At 47.9% G+C, this 20,349-nt stretch overlaps 1 protein-coding gene across 1 annotated transcript in view; it reads left to right on the top strand.

Annotated features, from left to right (window-relative positions):
• LOC147452786 (organic solute transporter ostalpha protein (DUF300)) overlaps window positions 1–19,788 on the top strand; it is a 166,651-nt gene extending 146,863 nt beyond the window's left edge. The window contains exon 9 of the mRNA XM_086518369.1: window positions 18,940–19,788. Coding sequence (XP_086374495.1) covers window positions 18,940–19,155 — 216 coding nt within the window. The 3' untranslated portion in view covers window positions 19,156–19,788. The remainder of the gene's footprint in view (window positions 1–18,939) is intronic.
• Window positions 19,789–20,349: the final 561 nt, after the last annotated feature.

The following is a 20,349-nucleotide window of genomic DNA, read 5'->3' as shown; positions in this document are numbered from 1 at the left end:
CGCCCAATGGGGAGTCACCCTACATGATATTGGATGAGGACATATGGGAGTTCTCTAGGGATGGAGATGTCATTATTTTGGGAGACTTTAATGCCAGGATGGGCCAACCTCATATAGCTTTCTACGATACCTCAGAGGAAATGTTGAGAGAATTGGATGTCAGTGATATGGGATTGGCCAGGTGTTCGCAAGGTGAAGAGCACACTGGATATGGGGGATATCTGACAGATTTGGGGATTGCACATGGATTGGCCATCTTGAATGGCCTCTAGAGATTTCCATCGTCGGGTGGGTTCACTTGTTTTCCTCATAGACATAGGGCCAGCACAGTGGATTATGTTTTGGCTTAGCCCAATTTCATACCCTCTATTTAGGACTTTACAATCGGGCCAAGGCCTATTGGGGTAGCAGTAGATCATGCTCTCCTCACGTTTACTGTCTCATTCCAATTCAACACAGCTCGACTGGCACAGACACCTACGCACAACCGACACACTTTTACTTCAGAGACTGATTCTGTTTACATAGATGGTATCTACAAACGCTTATGCACAGAGGATCTGGGGAGACCTTTGGGAAAGCTCACTTATAAATTGACAGAGACACTACAAGATGCAACAGTAGAGGCTTACCCACACATTGAGCCTAGGCAGTGATGACGTTCTGGGAGCACACCCCAAAATAGTTGGTATGATGAGGATGCAGAGAGACCAGAGCCCGACTTCAGAGGGAGGTACATTTGGGGTTCACTACTCACAGGTAGTCACGGATTGCTTCTCGACATTTGGTACGACGGAAGAAGAGGGCGTTTCTAGCACGGCTAGAGTAGGATTTATATCAGTTGTTTTTGAGCCAAGATTTAGCCGAGGCATGGCGACTCTTCCGTGAGTACTCACCACCACCGGTCATCACTTCAACGGAGGTATGGGGTCAGCATGCATCATCTCTCTAGAGAGTCTCGAGGCAACCACCTCTTCCAGATCCGCCAGAGCCATGCCTACACATGTGCTTTCTTCCGCCGAGTTAGATGGTAAAGATATCCATTTACAGGATGAAGACTAGGAGAGCATATGATCACGATGGCCTGGTAGCAGAGCATTTTATACATGCCAGAGATTTGCTTGGAAAGCTTCTAGCAGTGATGTTCAATCGTGCCATGTGCGAGGGCCTACGTGATACTTGGAGTCTGTCCACGATCGTACCTATCTTCAAGTCAAGAGACCTTATGGAGCTTGGGAACTACCGCAATATCATGATTGGACACACATTGGCACGATTGTACGCATCCATCCTTGAGCAGCAGTTGAGTAGATGGGCAGAGAGAGAGGGTGTACAGGCAGCAGGACAAGCGGGTTTCAAGAGAGGTTTCTCTACTCTTGATCATATTCTGACACCCAGAGTTATTATTTAGGAGGGGAGATCATGTGGGAGACGGCTCATTGTTGCTTTGTGGACTTCCGCAAAGCCTTCGATACAATGCCTAGAGCTAGATTGATGTGCAGACTGCAAGAGATGGGGGTACCCAAAGAGTTGATTTGGGGGATCATGGCTCTATACAAGTCAATAGTGGGGCATGTATGCACTCAACATGGGATTTCTGATTTGGTTCACTCTACTATTGGGGTTAAACAAGGTTTCCCTCTATCTCCTACACTATTTGGCATGTATGTGGATGAGGCTGCTGACTACATTGAGAGGGATTGTGATAGAGGAGCACAGTTTGCAGGGATATGGACCCCACTATTGTTATATGCTGATGATATTGTGTTGATCTCCGACTTCCCGGAGGGGATGCAACATTATTTAGATGCTTTGTATACATTTGCCCACGATAGTGGATTGTTTGTTAACCAGGGGAAAACCAAGGTTATGGTGTTTAACACCACACCACAGTGGGTCAGGAGGTCAACACCTACTTTTACGTATGGCCAGAAGACGTTGGAGTATGCAGATGCATACACCTATCTTGGGGTAGTCTTCAGTGGACCGGCGTTTTCATTGAGGAGAGCAGCAAAGACTAGATTGACGAGAGCTTATGCAGCCTTGGGAGGTTTGGAGAAGATGTGTTTGCAGGTCTAGTGTCAGGGACCTCGAACAAAGCTGTGGCTTTTTGACACTCTAGTGGATTCAGCTATGCTCTATGGGGTTCAAATTTGGGGGCCCTCAGTGGACCATCAGGGCAGATCTGGTAGCACTGATGGATGGAGATGTATGGAGAGGCCTGTAGTCTTTATGATCTCTCGGATGATTGGGGCTAAGGCCTCGGTGCCACATGAGATTATTCGAGCTGGACTAGTTGAGGTCCCTATTAGATGAGTTTCCTTCATGCATAATTTATGGGACCTTCCCAGAGAGAGAGATGCTCGACTAGCCCTTGAGTCATCCCGACAGCTAGCACTACAAGGCATACAACATGTTGGTATGGGCAGATGACATCATGGTTTCAATCACATGGCTTCGGCATGGATAGATTGCCTCCATTTAGTACTCCTTGGACGCACCCTCCCTTTCTCTCACACGGATAGGGACCACTAGACTTATACGTCATACTTTGATTCAACTAGATACCAAAAGCACATGGATACAGCCGGTACAAGAGTTGGACACGAAGATGGCTTTCTATAGCATCTCTACCAACTAATAGAGGATGGATATGTGATCAGACCGGCCTATATGGACACTCATTTATCCTCTGGGATACGATGTGCTATTGGTCAGAGGCGCACATTATCCCATCACCTACAGATTGAGACTGGCAGATTAAGGAGGGTACTAGCAAAGCCAGGATATGCTAGTTGTGTCATTTAGAGCCAGAGATAGAGTTACCATTTGTCATTGTCCGGTATACTATGACATACGAGGCCGCTTTGTGTTTATTCAGAGAGGGCTTTGGACTGTTGGCTAGAGTCATGAGATATCAGGATCAGAGATGCCTCAGGTTGTTTTTGTTAGAGTTGCGTAGACACAGGGAGAGTCTCTTCAGGAGACCAGGTAGTCAGAGACATTCACAAAGGGAGATCACTTACTTCTTTAGAACAGGGACCAAGGTTGCATGTGTACGCACGTATAGATTCTGTCCGTACAGTATGGCCGTGCAGTACGGGGTCCGTACGTACGGATAGATTCCGTACTCTTTGTTTTTTTCTTTTCTTTTGGGGAGGGGGGGGGGGGGGGGGGGGGGGGGGGGGGGGTGGGGCTGCTTGATTTCAGCCGATTAGGCCTCTTTTCGGAAAACGCCTTGTTGCGGTTGAGTGTGATTGGTTTCAGTAGAGATACAAGTACAGGGCAGTGTGTGCTCCTCTCTTGCAGGGCCTCCTGAACCAGTGCTTCATTTGCCGACAGATGGGCCATCTAGCGAAGGCCTGTCCACGGAGGAGGCCGCGACCTGCACCACAGCCCCCGCCCCAGCCCCAGCCTACCAGGGCTGGCCCGTAGCCACAGCCAGCGGCACAGCGTACAGATGCAGAGCCACCCTCCGAGCCTGGGGCTCCAGTGGAGGAGGGGTGGCAGCAGGCCCGTGGCCACCGACGCCAGGGGCCACAGCATCAGCCTGACACTCAGAGTGGCCCTCAGGTGCCTACTCAGCAGTAGTGGGTTCCCACGGGGAACCGTTTTGGTCCTCTTGAGCAGGAGGAGATCCCTGCGCCAGCCCCTACCTCCGCTTCTCCCTCGACAGCCCCCCCCCCCCCCCCTTAGAGTTCCCCCCCTTTGCCTCATCCTCTCCGCCTTCTGCTCCCGTCGTCTCTCCACCTCGCTCCTCTATCTCTGTCGGCCCATCCCGCCCCTCTTCTCCTCCACTCTCCCCTAGCTCCGGCTCCCCCCCCCCCCCCCCCTGCTCCAGTTCCTCAGTCGGCTCAGGAGACTGGTCCCTCTCCGACGGCTAGGAGATCTCTTGGCAGCGCCTTTGCCGCGAGTCGCCTAGCGAGAGAGGGTCAGCCCTTCTTGCGGCCCCCTCTGCAGATTCAGACATCCTCCCTTGTAGCCATCCCTCGTGGGCTGACGAGCATTGACATCCGACGCCGCTGGGACTTCTTCGACTACGGGTTCACTCGTTTTCTCGGCGATTCTGCAGCAGACCATGAGGCAGCCTGTTTCAGGGTCCATGTTTTGTTCCTCGCCGCTAGGGGGACAGAGGCCCTGGACTCGGCAGTTGGTTTCTCCTTCCCTCTCTGTGTTAGGGCCGAGACAGAGTGGTCCCTTGACTCAGTGGTGGGATGGTTGCATACACAGGTCTTAGAGTTCTCTCAGCACATGGGAGAACTTGGAGTTACAGATATGCTGCAGACTTTGTGGCTATTGGCCAAGTTTGCGGTGACACCCCCAGACTCAGCAGGATGTAGGCACATTGTGGTGTACTTCTTTGCTGATACGTAGTGTTTGTCTTGCTATGTATACATTCATGAGGACTCCTGGACAGAGGGGGTTGCGTTACGCACGGCTCGCTCTGCTTGGGCTTGGGCTAGGCACTCACTGCAGTCACGCCTATCTAGAGGACGCTCGGATGCGGATTACTCCCCATCCAAGCCTGCCTCGAAGATAGCCCGTCTTGCTGCTGCGGCAACATCTGTTCTCTCTCGCTCCCCATGAGGATCGTCTCATGGAATGTGCAGGGACTAGGTGGGCCTCAGTTTCAGCGACAGCGGGGCCGATTGCGTCAGGAGCTCAGCGTTGCCTCATGGGAGGAGAGATTGATCTCCTTATGCTTCAGGAGCACCATCTGTGTGAGAGCCGCATTCGGCGTTGTGGTCAGATTTTGCCTGGACGTTATGATACCTTTTGGTCGGCTGCTTTTGGACCTGGAGGCATCCAGGGAGGGGTATGTATGACTATTGCGGACTCACTGCAGCAGGCCATTGTGGGCAGAGGGATTATTGTGCCAGGCACGGCTCAATGGATTACTATGCAGGTTCAGGGTGGCCTTGTGGACTTCCTGAACATCTATGCGCCCAATGTGGCGAGTGCTCGTGCAGAGTTTTGGTCACAGATTGTTGAGTCTTTGCCGCAGGCCGATCATTGGTGTATAGGAGGGGACTTCAACATGTTGGAGGACCCTTCTGAAAGGATTGGTGGCAGCCATGCTATTGTGCATGGAGTCGAGTTGGCAGCTTGGGAGAGGTTTTGTATGACTTTGAGGGTCTCGGATACATGGCAGCACTCTAGTTTTGTGAGGCCCCCAGACAATCTTGCCTTCTCTAGATCGGACCGCAGAGTGGGAGGAGTGAATCTATCGCGAATAGATCGCTTCTACACTAGTGACCACTTCAGTGACTTGGGGGGTTCAGTGGGCATCCTGGCAGGGACTTCCTTCTCGGACCATGCACCAGTGATCCTCACAGTGGTAGACAGGCAGAGGAGTGGGAGCACGATGCTCCGCATCCCAGACAGGGTCTTGTTGGACTCAGCACTCAGAGAGAGGGTAGAGGCTCTCTGGACAGAGGGCATGGATAGACAGGATTCACCTGCAGACAGAGTGGCCTCAGGCCTAGCTCAACTTAGCCACTTTTTTCTTCAGGAGTCTTTGGCTTGCCGGGCTACAGCGAGAGGCGGAGCAACGTCTCAGATGGGGCATTGCTTCACTACAGAGGATGCAGGAGCAGCATCCAGACAGTCCATGGTTGGACGAGCAGTTACAACAGGCTCGACAGGAGCTTGCTAGCACAAAGGAGAGGCGTGATGAGTTTGCCTTCCACCGACAGGCATCTCAGTGGACTCAGGTGGGTGACAGAGTGACTGGCGCTTTTTTTGAGACAGTGGGACCTCGGCACTCGCATGCCAAGGTCAGTCAGTTGAGGAGGCACGATGGGTCAGTTGCTTGTGAGCCCGAGGATATGCGTGCAGTTGCTACTGACTTTTACCGTGAGTTACTGTCGGCTGAGCCTCAGTCAGAGCGGCAGGATGCATGCTGGGAGCAGGTTTGGGCACAGATGCGATGTCTTGTGACAGAGGAGATGCGTCAGAGGCTAGAGATGCCACTTCAGCTTGAGGAGCTGCACACAGCTCTGAGGGCCCTCCCTCGTGGTAGCTGTCCAGGTGAGGATGGGCCGACTCCCAGCTTTTTCTTGGAGTAGTGGGACCTGCTTGGCCCAGATCTTTGTAGTGCTTTTCAGTACATTTTGCACACAGGAGTGATGCTTGACAGCATGAGTGAGGGCCTGATCTACCTCATTCCCAAGGAGGGTGGCTCCTTGGATGAGATTCGACAGTGGCGCCCCATCACCATCCTCAACTCAGCCTACAAAATTCTTGCCAAGGCTCTGAGTTTGAGGATTCAGCCACTTTTAGAGAGCCTTATACATGGGACTCAGACAGGTTTTGTCAAGGAACGCAGTATCCTTGACAACATCTTTACTTTTTGGGAGGCTTCTGCCTTGGCACGGCTCTGTGGTGAGGACCTTGTGATTCTTCTTCTCGATTTTGAGAAGGCCTACGACCGAGTTTACTGGGACTTTCTAGAGGGCACTCTCCGCAGGATGGGCTTCTCAGATGCTTGGATCAGAGGGGTGTCAGCTTTGTACAGGCAGGCTCACAGTCAGGTGCTTTTGGTAGGGGGGAGAGGTGAGCGCTCCATGCTCACACGCTCGGTCAGACAGGGTTGTCCTCTTGCCCTCTTTCTCTTTCTGTTCTATGCGGAGGCGATGAGCAGATTTTTGGTGTCACAGCAGGTTGGTCCTCGGGGCTTAGCACTCCCTATTTGGGGAGAGGAGCTACTGGATGCTGAGTTTGCCGATGACTCAGCCTTGTACTTAGATGGCCAGGAGGCCAATCTTCACAGATGTGAGCAGGCTCTGGAGACCTTCTATTGTGCATTGGGCGCACTGATCAACTGGAGAAGGACAGTGGCTTTCTCGGTTGGTAGTGCTCCTGTGCTAGATTGGATGCCAGGAGAGGGTTTCAGGTGGATTCCCCCAGGGACTGCAGTTCGATACTTGGGTTGTCAGGTTGTTTTGGACTTGTCTCTCGAGCAGCAGATTGCTCCTCTTCTCCTGTCCATCACGAGAAAGCTGTTACATTGGAGCTCAGCACGTCTGTCGTCGCTGGCTGGTAGAGTAGTAGTTGCCAACCAGGTGCTGTTGGTGACTATGTGGTACATCACTTCCTGTTGGATCTTCTCGAGTTCTTGTATGAGCCAGGTAGAGAGGCTGATCAGGAATTTCCTCTGGTCAGGACGTGACACTCAGATGGCCCGAGCCAAGGTGGCTTGGTCGGTGATCACGCTTCCTTGTTCTCAGGGAGGGCTTGGGATCATTGATCCAGCACAACAGAGCAAAGCCCTTCTAGGAAAGTTCATAGTCAGAGGACTTCTTCCAGGTGAGGAGCCCTAGAAGGAGTTCTTGTTGCAGAGGCTTTCTGCCAGGGTGCCTCAGTCAGGAGGCCCTTGGCAACCTTCGACCAGATGGATCTTTACCAAGATGTGCCGAGTTGGTTTGAGTAGGAGACTGGAGGACCGCTTCGCTGTGAGTTTGCTTCGATCTTTGGAGCACTTGCGGCGAGGCTTGGAGCAGCGACAACCTACTTGCACGGAGGACCGCCTACGACAGCCCCTCGTCTGGAACCCCATGGTTAGCACTCAGAGAGGCCACTTGGTTGGTAGTCGGCCTGATGTTTCCTGGGGTCCCATGGCAGCGGGTCGTGTGCGCTCTTTAGGTGACTGGTTAGTGTATTCAGGCTTGCCAGAGGAGGTGCAGGGTTTCCAGCTACATGGCATGAGAGGGGTGCAAAGCATGTGTCAGGACATCTCAAATTCAGTTCCAGCTGAGTGGCTCACGCCTCTCGAGCCAGTAGCACCTCGGTGGATGGGAGCCTTCATGCGACTGGAGGTTCTCATTTCAGTCAGGGCCTGCTCAGAGACTGTCCCAGCCCTGTTCTTCGAGCTTCAGGGTGGGGGATGATTACAGCGAGTTGCAGTAGAGGCCCCGCAGGTAGTAGAGTGTTGTTTTCAGAGGATCGGAGTTGTGGGCATCTGTGGGAGGACTTGCGTCATAGACCTTGACCCAGCAACTCTTGAGACTGGACACTGGAGGCTATGGGCTTGGGAGTGCTGTCCACTGGCATGAGTACAGTGGGATCCTGGTGAGTGGCTATGGAGGGACCCCTTCTCTTCTGCAGACCACCCAAGAGTCCCCTTCTTTCAGTACACTGTTCGGCTTGGACGTTATATACTTGCAGGACAGAGAGAGGCCCGCCCCGCTGCAACACGTCATTGGCAGGAGGAGGGCCTCACAGTCGAGTTCTTGGCAGCCTTTTGGTAGAGGCTGTGGGACTCCAGACAGCCGACTCGCGTCACTTTGTTCCAGTGGTTGGTTGCACACAGAGCTACAGCAGTAGGGAGCTGGTTTGTGCATAGTGGTCTCTTAGCCGCATGTGCAGCCTGTGACCAGTTTGTGGAGAGTTAGCGTCATTGTCTTTGGGATTGTCCCTCGGCTCAGCAGGTGTGGCTACGAGTTCTTCAGCTGATGCCTACTCTCTCCATGGCTAGACAGTACACTTGGGGGGCAGCGGCTTGGTCCACTCTCACGGGCCCGGCACTTCAGTTTGAGCTATCTTCTACCAGCAGGATGATAGTGTTACAGGGGGGGCGTCCTACACTCCAGCCTGCTACAGAGTTTACTCCACAGGAGTGGTGCAGTGAGAGAGAGGAGTGTTGGGAGCTCATCAGTGGGCTGACACTGTGGTTCATCTGGCGGGCCCGTTGTTTTCGCATTTTTGAGGCCCGCTCTGTGCCGCCAGCAGAGACTGTTCGTGACTTTTGGCTAGGGACTTCAGGGCAGCTCCGACCGCAATCGAGAGCGCCGCGAGGCTTTCCTTCGACTCTGGTGCCCTGGGCCTTTCTATACCATTGTCCAGGGTGTGCTCATATGGCACTACCGACCACCTGTGTGGCTCTTCCCTCCTCGCATCCCTTGATGTAGCCTCATTGTACATATTTTGTTCTGTCATTGGGAGAGTCTCCCCATCATGTTTGTTGTAGCCCTCTCTTGCAGAGGTGGTTGTAGCCCTACGGGTAGCTTTCATTAACTAATAGAAGGATCTTTTTCTCGGGGGAAAAAAAAATGGATGAAGTACTCTTAGTTTTAGGCTTTGTGAAAAACAGTACGGATTTTTACGTACGTAAAAGCTCAATCTATTGTGTACTACATACCTTACGAACCGAATTTGTACCGAACACTACGTACCTAACTACCTTGATAGGGACTCAGTAGCTGGATGAGCATGCTTCACAGCAGACTTCAGAGCCATTGAGCTCCAGAGAGCTGGATGCCCACGTCTGTGGGGCAACCACCACATCGACGGAGGCTCCACCAGAGAATGAGGACTATTCTAGCACGACATGAGAGACTTCCAGTACGACTATTTACAGAGGTGGACATTGACGAAGCCCTTCAGCGATCGATGCGATACTTTCTCGAACAACGCCCGATGCCGGGCATCCTCGGACTCGATGATGATGATGATGATTTTCAGTCTAACGGTTTTAACCTTTTAGTTTTATTCTTTTACTTTACTTCATTTTATTTTTGTACCTACACATTGGATTAGATCCACAAGGATTGTATCAGTTTGGTCCCATAGGTCATTTTGGTCTTTTGAAGACGTTTAATACAACATTTCAAGATGAGAAAATTCAGGCACTGCAAGATGCATTAAGCAAACAGGTCTCCAATGTGCAAGACACTCTAGCTACACACGATGAGAAGCTTGCACACATGAGTGATAATGCAACAGGAAATATGACCTCCTGGGCACATGTAGTAAGAAGTACTCCAAATGCTATGCCGTAGACACATGAGAGTATGCAAATGTAGATGACACAGAGTATAATGAGCGAGAGAAACGCAGTATGAATATTGTGATTCGAGGCATACCCGAATCTTGATAATGAGAAAGTACTCATGTTGAATACGGAGGTCATAGACCTCCTTACAAACAAATCTGGCATGCATGATGTAGTGGTGTATGGGGCATACCGTGTGGGTAAGCAGAGGTCTGAGATCAATCGTGCAATTGTATGCACAATGTTGGATGCACGTAAAAGAGCCATCATACTCGAAAATGCTCGCATTTACCTAAGGGACAACCCAATTTACATCAGTGAAGACAAGGACACCCGCGAAACAAAAAGAAAGAAGATAGGCATATGAAGAACGAATGAAAAAGAACACCCCCACAAGGGCAACATCACGAGAAGCATGACAGGGGGAAACCCATGGGACCACGAACATACACGTTACAAGTGGAATTGCCGAGGTTTCCCTTGGCACAAAGGGGAAGGATTGACAGAGGTTCTACCACAAGCAAGACATACTTTTTCTACTTGAAACGTGGGAACAGGACAAATGTAGACTGCCAAGTATTCAAGGATATATTACACACTCGGTTTGGTGGCCTGGCACCAAGATGCGCGGGCAAGGGGGTGTTGCTATAATGTACAAGGAGGAAATGCAAAATCAGGTTAAGATATGCAAGATAGATGAACACAAACGATACATATAGGCTGAGATATGTACATTAGGGAGGTCGATGTTCATTACGGGATGTTATATCCCACATCGGGAATCCGTGTTCTATGATTTGCATAATCTCTCCAAGAATGACCCGTTTGCTGACTTATATGCAGATATTGCAAACTACACACCAAAGGGGGGCAGTGATGATACTCGGGGATCTTAATGCTCGCATAGCCAACATACAGGCTCAATTGGTTGACTACTCAATCCATCCCGCAGACAAAGATGGCGATCTTGTATTAGATGCAATGTGGGATAGATGCTCATGCGATCACCTCATATCTATGATGAATTCTATGCAACTTGTAGTCATGAATGGCACCAAGAAATTTGCAAGCTTCGGAGCATACACATTCTATACATCAAACCATGGAAGAAGCACTAATGATTATGCGTTAGTTAGCCACAATGCATTGGATTTAATTGGACACTTTAAAATTGGCGCTCGGTCACCGAACTCGGACCATACTCCAATTCATGTACGTCTAGACCTCCCACACATGCCTACACAACGCCTCCAAAAGGCGACAAGTTGGGCATATCGAATGCAGGTTACAAAGAAATTTGATTATGCCACTTTTTTGGACAGCCTATTGAGTAGACAATGCGTGTCTCAGAACATTTCAGAAAATTGGGCTACCTTTCGTCAAGCAATAGAAGAAGCAGCAAAGGTCACTATGGGGTGATCTAAAAGAGACCAACAACAAGTGAAGGGTCTAACCCTGGTTTGATGAAGAGTGTAAAGCAACCAAACGCAAGCTAAAGTGCTTCAATAAGTCCACGAAGGAGTGGGAAAATGCAGCCAAGGAATACAGAATGTTGAAAAGGAAAAAGAGAAGGATGCATGAACTTTTGAATGAGGAGCAAGAGGTGATTCGATTTAAGAAAGAACCCAAGAAAGCATGGCGCAACATGAAAGGTAATAAGGAGGATATGCTGGAAAATTTCAGCATGGACGAAATGTATGTATATGCACAAACACTCTATGCTCCCACCGATGCTCAAATAATGATGAATGCTGAAATTTAGGTTGACGCTAAGGAACCTATAACTTTTGCAGCGGCTATGAGAGGTTTGAAAAAACTAGCCACTGGGAAAGCCTCTGACATTTTGCACTTCAACTCCGAAATGATGAAATGGTCGGGTAATGAAGCTAAGAAATGGATACACTGCATGATGAATCAAGCTATTCACCAAGGTATGCTTGAAGATTGGCAAGAGAATTGTGTCAAAGCTTTGTTTAAAGGAGGAGACCGTAACCTACTCACGAACTACCGCACCATCATGGTGGGTTCTTGCATGGAAAAACTTTTTGGGAGACTGATAGAAAAAGATAATAGCACATGGGCTGAAAACAGTGGAAAGAGGGTTATCGGTCAAGCACGTTTTAGAGCAAAACATAGTACCATAGACCACTTGATTACAATCCGGATTATGATGGAAGAGGCGCGACTCAAAGGGGAAACTATATATTGCTGTTTTGTGGACTTTAAGAAAGCGTTTGATACGGTATCTCGTCATGGGTTATGGTCCCGCATGGAGACCATTGGGGTTCCCATGCATTTGAGGGTTGCGGTGACACGCCTATACCATGCGGTTCGATGTAAAGTGAAAACGCAAACAAGCTTCTCCAAAGAGTTTTTTAGCACAATAGGTGTCAAACAAGGGTGTCCTTTGTCTCCAACATTATTTGGGCTATGCATAGATGAGCTTGAGGACTTTATATGCCAAACGACGCAAGATAATGAAGATGCACCAAACATAGGCCTCATTACTTTGCTACTCCTCATTTATGTAGATGATGTGGTTCTTTTAGCGCATGGCATATGTCTTTTGCAAAAACTTTTGGATGCGGTACATGCTTTCTACGAAGCTACAGGACTCCCAGTGATTGTCACAAAAACAAAATGTATGGCGACTTGTACACACAAATCAAAGGATCAGCCCGCCCTTATGTATGATGGGCAAGAGATTCAAGCAGTTGACAACTTTAAATACCTGGGCATCATTATACCTTCGAATCATAGATGGGGGCAATGTGTAAAAACAAGAATTGAGGTAGGACAAGCAAGGTATTACGAGTTTGAAAACATGTGCAAACAAAGCGTCACTAGGTGGGAAATAAAGTCCATGGCTTTCAATGCGTGTGTGGTCCAAACGCTATTGTATGGGGTAGAGGTATGGGGACCAAGTATTCCGGCCAGCACATGGAATGACATTGAGAAAATTCAAAAAAGTTCTTATGTAGACATATGGGGATAAAACCCACAACAACATACTCAGTGATGCTATTGGAGACTAGACAAAGAGCATTGGAAATGCTTGCTTTGCAAAGAATGCATAGATATCTCTTGAAGGTGAAGTTGATGCCTAATAACCGTTTGCCTCACATAGCATGGGAGGTAGGATCTAAGCCGCAAAAGAACCACAAAAGCAAGTTTCTCACCTCTAGCCTTGTTGAGGACATTAGGAAATGGTTCTCTAACTGGAATGTGGACATGCATGTAGAGGAAGGTACCGAGCATGAGCACAAGCTGAATTTTGAACTACAATTACTTGAGGCCCTTCATAGCAAATGAAAGAATGCAATGCACAGGTCCAAGTTTGAATACTATTGCAAGCACATAAACACACGATACTGGGAAGAATACAAAACCGGGGAAACCCAAATACATATCAGGACACCCATGTCCTACCGTGCGAGACGGGCCATCACCTTGATGAGGACAAGATCACATATGCTCAAAAGTGAAACCGGAGGATGGCTGAATATTGATGCAAACATGAGGAGATGCACTCAATGCAACTTGAATTCATTGGAAAATGAGGCACATGTAACCCTTGAATGTCTAGCATATGCGCACATTCGGGTCGACTTTCCTCAACTTATTCAAGGATGTACTACATTTTAGGAGCTTCTCTCAAGAACACATCCCTCTCCAGTAGCACTAGGCATCTATCTTGCCAAAGTGCTAGAACATCACACCACACTCACAAACAAGATCACCGCACAATCATGACATGGATACAGCCAGCACATGAGCTGGGCACGAAGATGGCTTTCTACAGAGAGCATCTCCTCCAACTTACGGTATATGGTTTTGTGATGAGGCCCAAATACATGGACACCCACTTGTCTCATGGGATACGATGTGCTATTGGCCAGATACACACATCTTCACACCAACTGCGGATTGAGACTGGGAGATACAGCGGAGTATCAGCAGAGGCCAGGACATGCCTCCTGTGTGACATCGAACCTGAGACAGAGTTGCACTACAATGCCACTGCCCCGTCTACTACGAGATACGATGCCGCTTCCATTGCTTGTTCAGAGAGGGCTTTGGACCATTCTCCAGAGTCATGCGGTACGAGGATCAGAGATGCTTGGGTTTATTTTTTCTCGAGCTGCGCAGACACAGAGAGAGCTTGATGAGAGGAGAAGCTAGCCAGTCTTAGAGACAGATTACAGACTTCTTTAGAGCTGCCACTGGACACCCGGAGGAGTTACTACCACAGTAGAGATCGTTGCCTCACACTAGAGGCACACTGATCGACCGAGTGACTGAGCTGGGGAGATCTAGACGCCCACGATTGCGGAGGACTACACAGCATCGACGGAGGTTGCATCAGAGGATTCGATCACTTTGCCCGACATGCACGACACTCGGTCAGACTACTGACCATGGGGGGAGATTGATGAGATCCGCCAGCGATCGATGCTGGATCTCTTGTCATCCAGATATCCCAGTTAGCTGCTTAGTTCACACCTAGCAGTTTAGGATTCCTTAGTATTCTATTTTGTCAGTCTGTCATTTCATTTTTGTCATCTTGTTACTCTGACTTTGTATCAGATCCATCACATTATAACTTTTTGGTCTGATACAAAGTGTGAGACATATGGGACCACACTGAAGATGGCTACCTGGAATTGTAACGGGTCTATGAGATTGGACGTGGGTGCATTTGAGGAGAGTTTCAAAGACAAGGATATTGTGTTCTTCTCAGAGACTCATCCGGCCCCTGGACAGGTAATGCCACATGTGGTGGGATACAGATGGGAAACAGCTCACAGGACAAATGCGAGATCTGAGCATGGGAGTAGAGGCTCAAGAGGAGTAGCAGTGCTATTTAGAGAGGAACTACAACCATTACTGCATATTGTACGAAGAGATGATCATGCTAGATATATGTGGGTGAGATTGAGAGCTGACGCAGGCCAGTTCCTATATATTGCCATATGTTACTTTCCTCCCAGTACATCAATGTATGCCGCATCCAGAGGGCAGTCGCCTTTCTCTATCCTAGATGATGACATTTGGGAGTTCTCTAGGGAGGGTGATATCATTCTCCTAGGGGACTTCAATGCCCGAACGGGCAACTCGCAGACAGTCTTCTACGACACTTCAAATGAGATGCTTAGAGAGCTGGATGTGGGTGAGTTGGGACTTGACAGATGCTCAGATGACAGCGAGCAAACGGAGTATGGGAGATACCTCATGGAAATGACGACTACACATGGATTAGCCATACTTAATGGCTTACAGCGATTTCCTAGAGCAGCTGGTTTCACATGCTTTCCACATGGACATGGGGCCAGTACATTGGATTATGTTATGACACAACCGAGCTTTGTCCCCTGCATCCAGGATTTCACAGTGTGAGCCAAGCCAATGGGCATAGCAGTAGATCATGCTCTCTTGACACTATCCATTAAATTTCAGTTTAGTACAACCCAGACATCAGGAGGCAAGTCACACACCAGCTATACATTCACACCAGAGACTGATTTTGTTTATTCAGAGGAGATCTGGGACCGTCTATTGAAAGGCCCAGCTGGCACAAATGGTACATGCCTCTCAGTGGAGCAGTGCACCACTCTATTGACTGAGACAGTGCATGGGGCTGCATCAGTGGCGTACCCACACACTCACCCGGGCAAGAGACGACATTCTGGGAGCATGCCCTAGAATAGTTGGTATGATAAGGAGTGCAGAGAGATGAGAGCCTAGCTTCAGAACGATCTTCTTTTAGGATTCATCACTTACAGACAGTCCTGGATTGCTTTCCGGCGCCTTATGCGACGGAAGAAGCGAGCTTACCTAGCTCAGATGGAGCGAGACTTGTATCAGATGTTCTTGAGTAGGGACTCAGGAGAGGCATGGCGACTCTTCCATGAACACTCCCCTCCCCCAGTGATTACTTCACCTGAGGTGTGGGGCCAATATGCGACATCATTATATACAGTTCCTGGACAGGAACCCCTTCGAGACCCTACCAAGCCTTGCCCAGCTACAAGCACTTTCTTTACACCTGAGATGGTACAAAGGGCCATCGACAGGATGAAGACCGGGAAGGCATATGATCATGACGGTCTAGTAGCGGAGCACTTTATACATGCCAGGGATATGCTGATGGAGGTTCTCGCAGTGTTGTTCAATCGTGCCATGTGTGAGGGATTACCTGAGACTTGGAGGCTGTCTAATATTGTGCCTATCTTCAAGGCTGGTGACCCTACAGAGCCTGGGAACTACCGCACTATTATGGTTGGACACACATTGGCACTGTTGTATGCATCTATCCTGGAGCAACACTTGAGTAATTGGGCAGAGGGCGAGGGTGTACGAGCGAAGGGTCAAGCTGGCTTCAGGAGGGGTTTCTCCACTCTTGATCATATTCTGACACTCAGGGCCATCATTGAGGAGGGCAGAGCACATGGGAGATGGATCTATTGTAGCTTTGTGGATTTTCGTAAAGCATTTGACCTGGTACCAAGAGCTCGATTGATGCGCAAATTACAGGAGATGGGGGTACCCATAGAGGTGATTTGGGGGATTATGGCTTTGTACAGATCAGTGATGGGGCATGTACGCACTCCGGAAGGGGTATCTGATTTAATTCACTCTACTATTGGAGTGAAACAGGGCTGCCCATTGTCTCCTACGCTATTTGGTATGTATGTTGATGAGGTGTCTGATTACATCGACAGAGAGGGTGACAAAGGTGCACAGCTGGCAGGGACGTGGATCCCATTGTTGCTTTATGCTGATGATATTGTGTTGATATCTGATTCACCAGAAGGTATGCAACGACAATTGGATGCACTACGCAGTTTTGCATAGGATAGTGGATTGTGTGTAAACCTAGGTAAAACCAAGGTTATGGTGTTTAACACCACACCGCAATGGGTCAGGAGATCAATACCTACTTTCAAGTATGGTCAAGAGACTGTGGAATATACAGATGCATACACTTACCTGGGGGTAGTCTTTACTGGGCCGAGATTTTCCTTGAAAAGAGCGGCAGAGACTAGACTAACCAGAGCTGGTGCAGCTGTGGGAGGAATGGAGAGGATGTGTTCGCAAGTTCAGTTCCAGGAACCCAGGACAAAGTTATGGCTCTTTGATACTCTGGTTGCCTCTACTATGTTATATGGGGTGCAGGTTTGGGGACCTTCTGTAGGCCAGGAGGGTTGGAGGGGTATGGAGAAGCCCCTGGTATCTATGATCTCTCGGCTGATCAGAGCCAAGGCTTCCGTACCGCATGATATCATTCGAGCGGAATTAGCTGCTCCCCCTATGGTGATTGAGGCACTGACTAGATCAGTCTCCTTTGTTTACAGTCTGTGGGATACTACCGGAGACAGATATGCCAGGGTGGCTCTAGAGTCCTCCAGGCAATTAGCTCTTAATGGGGATACATCATGCTGGTATGCACAGATGGCATCATGGTTTCAGAGACATGGTTTCACCATGGACAAGTTGCCTCCTTTTTAATACTCTCTACAGGCACCCTTGAGGTCTTTGACGCGGGTAGAGATTAATAGACTCATTCGTCAGGATCTGATTCAGCTGGACACTAGGAGGACATGGATAGATCCGATACAGGAGTTGGGCACAAAGACGGCTTTCTATAGAGAGCATTTTCTCCACCTCACGGAGGATGGGTTTGTGATTCGACCTAGCTATATGGATAAGCATCTTTCTCATGGTATCCGATGTGCCATTGGCCAGATACGCACGTCCTCACATCAGCTGAAGATTGAGATTGGCAGATTTAGAGGGACACCAGCAGATAGCAGGATATGCCGCTTATGCCATCTAGAGCCAGAGACAGAGGTACACTACATATGTCATTGCACAGTGTACTATGAGATACGAGGCCGTTTTCATTGTCTATTTAGAGAAGGTTTCGGGCCACTATCTAGGGTCATGAGTTATGAGGATCAGAGATGTCTTGGGCTATATCTACTTGAGCTACACAGGCATAGAGAAACTTTATTGAGGAGAGCTGAAGAGAGACAACCCCAGAGATAGATCACAGATTTCTTTACACTAGATATTGTACACCCAGAAGAACAGACAGAGGAGCAACCAACAGTGGAGAGGTCTACCCGGACTACGGGCATTCTAATAGACCGTGCATTGGAGCTAGGGAGATCTAGACAACCCCAATGGAGAAGAGGAGCTACACAGTTTCGAAGGAGGCTACAGCAAAGGATTCGAGCCATACTTTTTCGTCGTCTAGAGTGCAGATGAAGATGGATCTCTATGCAGATAGATTTCTACTTCCCTCCCAAATTGTCTACACATTGTATAGCTCAGTTCACACGATTCACGCCTTTCGGCTTTTGCCTTTCACACCTATCCGCTTAGTTTAGGATTCCGCAGTATTTATATCTTGTTATCCCTAGTTTAATTTATTTTGTTAATCTGACTTGATATCAGATACACCGCATTGTAACTTCCTGGTCTCATAGGTCACTTTGGCCTTTTGAAGACGTTAATATAACATTTCATTTCATTTTCTCTCTCTCTCTCTCTCTCTCTCTCTCTCTCTCTCTCTCTCTCTCTCTCTCTCTCTCTCTCTCTCTCTCTCTCTCTCTCTCTCTCTCTGTGGGCTTAAGTGACTGGCCCCCCCAAACTTCCCTCCTCGCATCTTGGTGTTTGTGTTGCTATTTACGTGTTTTCTAATTTTTTCTTTTGTGGGTGGGTCTTTATGGGTTTCTGTTGGTTGTTGGACTGCTAGCTTTTTTAAGTTTTTGGGATTCACCAACAACTTTCCTCCTTGCGTCTTGGTGTTTGTGTTTTGTTGTGTTTTTTGTATTGCTATTTACGTGTTTGCTAATTTATGGGTTTCTGTTGGTTGTTGGACTGCTGGCTTTTTAAGTTGGGATTCACCGACAACTTCCCTCCTTGCATCTTGGTGTTTGTGTTGTGTTGTGTTTTTTGTATTGCTATTTATGTGTTTTCTAATTTTTCTTTTGTGGGTGGGTCTTTTTGGGTTTCTGTTGGTTGTTGGACTGCTGGCTTTCTGTTGTCTCTTTTTGTCGATGGTCTGGGCACTTTTCACTCTCTAAGAGAAAAAAAAAAGTTTGTTCATTGAAATTTAATTAAATGTTAAGCTTGTGCTGATTTTTGATTTTTTATGGCAGGTCGTACAAGATGTTAAAGTGACGGTATCCCAAGCGGTGGAACCAGTAGAGAGAGGAATTACAGCTCTAAATGAGAAATTTCAAAAACTGACTTGGAAAGCCATGGAAGATAAAGATGACAAGCATGTAGAGATGGGAATTGAGGAAGAAAAGGAGGGAGATCATGTTGAAGTGCAGGCATCATACACTAATGTGGATCATTTGAGACACCAATAACACGGGAGCTCTTTTGCCTTTGAAGAAGCCAAGCAAAGAGTGAAAGTTAATAGCTGTTACGCCCTTGTAATTGAGACATAGATTCCTTTTTTGGGCTGTTGAAGATGATCAGAAGCTGATTATTGAAGCCCTTGAGGTCTATACAGAAAAGAGAAAAAGATGAAGTAAAGCTGAACACGCTTCGATGGTTTTAGTATGTGCTGCTAATAATAAGGAAATTCAGAAGAGGAGGTTTTGGGTTTATGCAGAGGTTTATCTTACATTTGAAATGCTAACAATAGGTACTGTGACCAAAGTTGTCATTGTACAGTCGTATCGTAAAGTATGGTATGGTTTTGTATAGGAAGATACAATGTATTACAATCTATATAGTACGGTTTAGATTCATATGGTGTGTTTTAAAAAGCTCTTAAAAACCATTTGATATTGTATGATGTGTTGTATCTTACTGTCATTGTACATAACGTATGCCGTATGGGCATTCATACACTGTACAGAAACTTCCAGGATGGTGGCTTAGCTGCAGCAAGTCACTCACAAATAGCTCATATACCGCCAATTTGGGAAAAATTTGAAATTTTTACTTTAATACATCACATTTATTCAAGAAATGTTACGATAAATTCTTCCAAAGGTTTGTTCAGCTTTTGGACTAGCATTATTCAATTGTTTGACAGATGATGCTGTATGGTTGAAATATACATGCGTTTAGACTAGCACTATTCGATTTTGACCATTTTTGGGATCGGTAAGATTGCCAAGTTTACCGTGTATTTTAACTGGCTAACCATCGCTAATTTGGAGCTTGCCTTGAATAGAACCGGTTTTTACAAAATTTACTGTAAAAATTGGCAAATGATTCTTATTTTGACAAATGATAGGAAAGTTTTTAGTGTCTGGTTGGTTAAAGAGAGTGGTTGGTGAGCCTGCATCAATCGAGGACCGTAGTTTAGAGCATTAATTAATTATAGATTGTGACATGTATTTAGGACAGGTTGCAATGCCGATGTTGTCTCACATAGGATGTGTAGTACTGCTCTTTTGGCACCCACATGAGCTAATTTCTTTGAGTTTTTTTATCTAACTTGAGAAGAGCTTGGAGCTACCACATATTCCACATGTTTGCACTCGGTTCATTGTGATTCCACTTGGGTAAATTTTGTATGTTCACACGGGCAGCTTAAGATTGATTGC

Source organism: Adiantum capillus-veneris, chromosome 8 (assembly GCF_014529385.1).
Source record: "Adiantum capillus-veneris isolate H3 chromosome 8, ASM1452938v2, whole genome shotgun sequence".
In the NCBI taxonomy this organism is placed as follows: domain Eukaryota; kingdom Viridiplantae; phylum Streptophyta; class Polypodiopsida; order Polypodiales; family Pteridaceae; genus Adiantum; species Adiantum capillus-veneris.
Note: the sequence above shows the minus strand (reverse complement) of the source record. Positions and strands in the feature narration are given on the sequence as shown.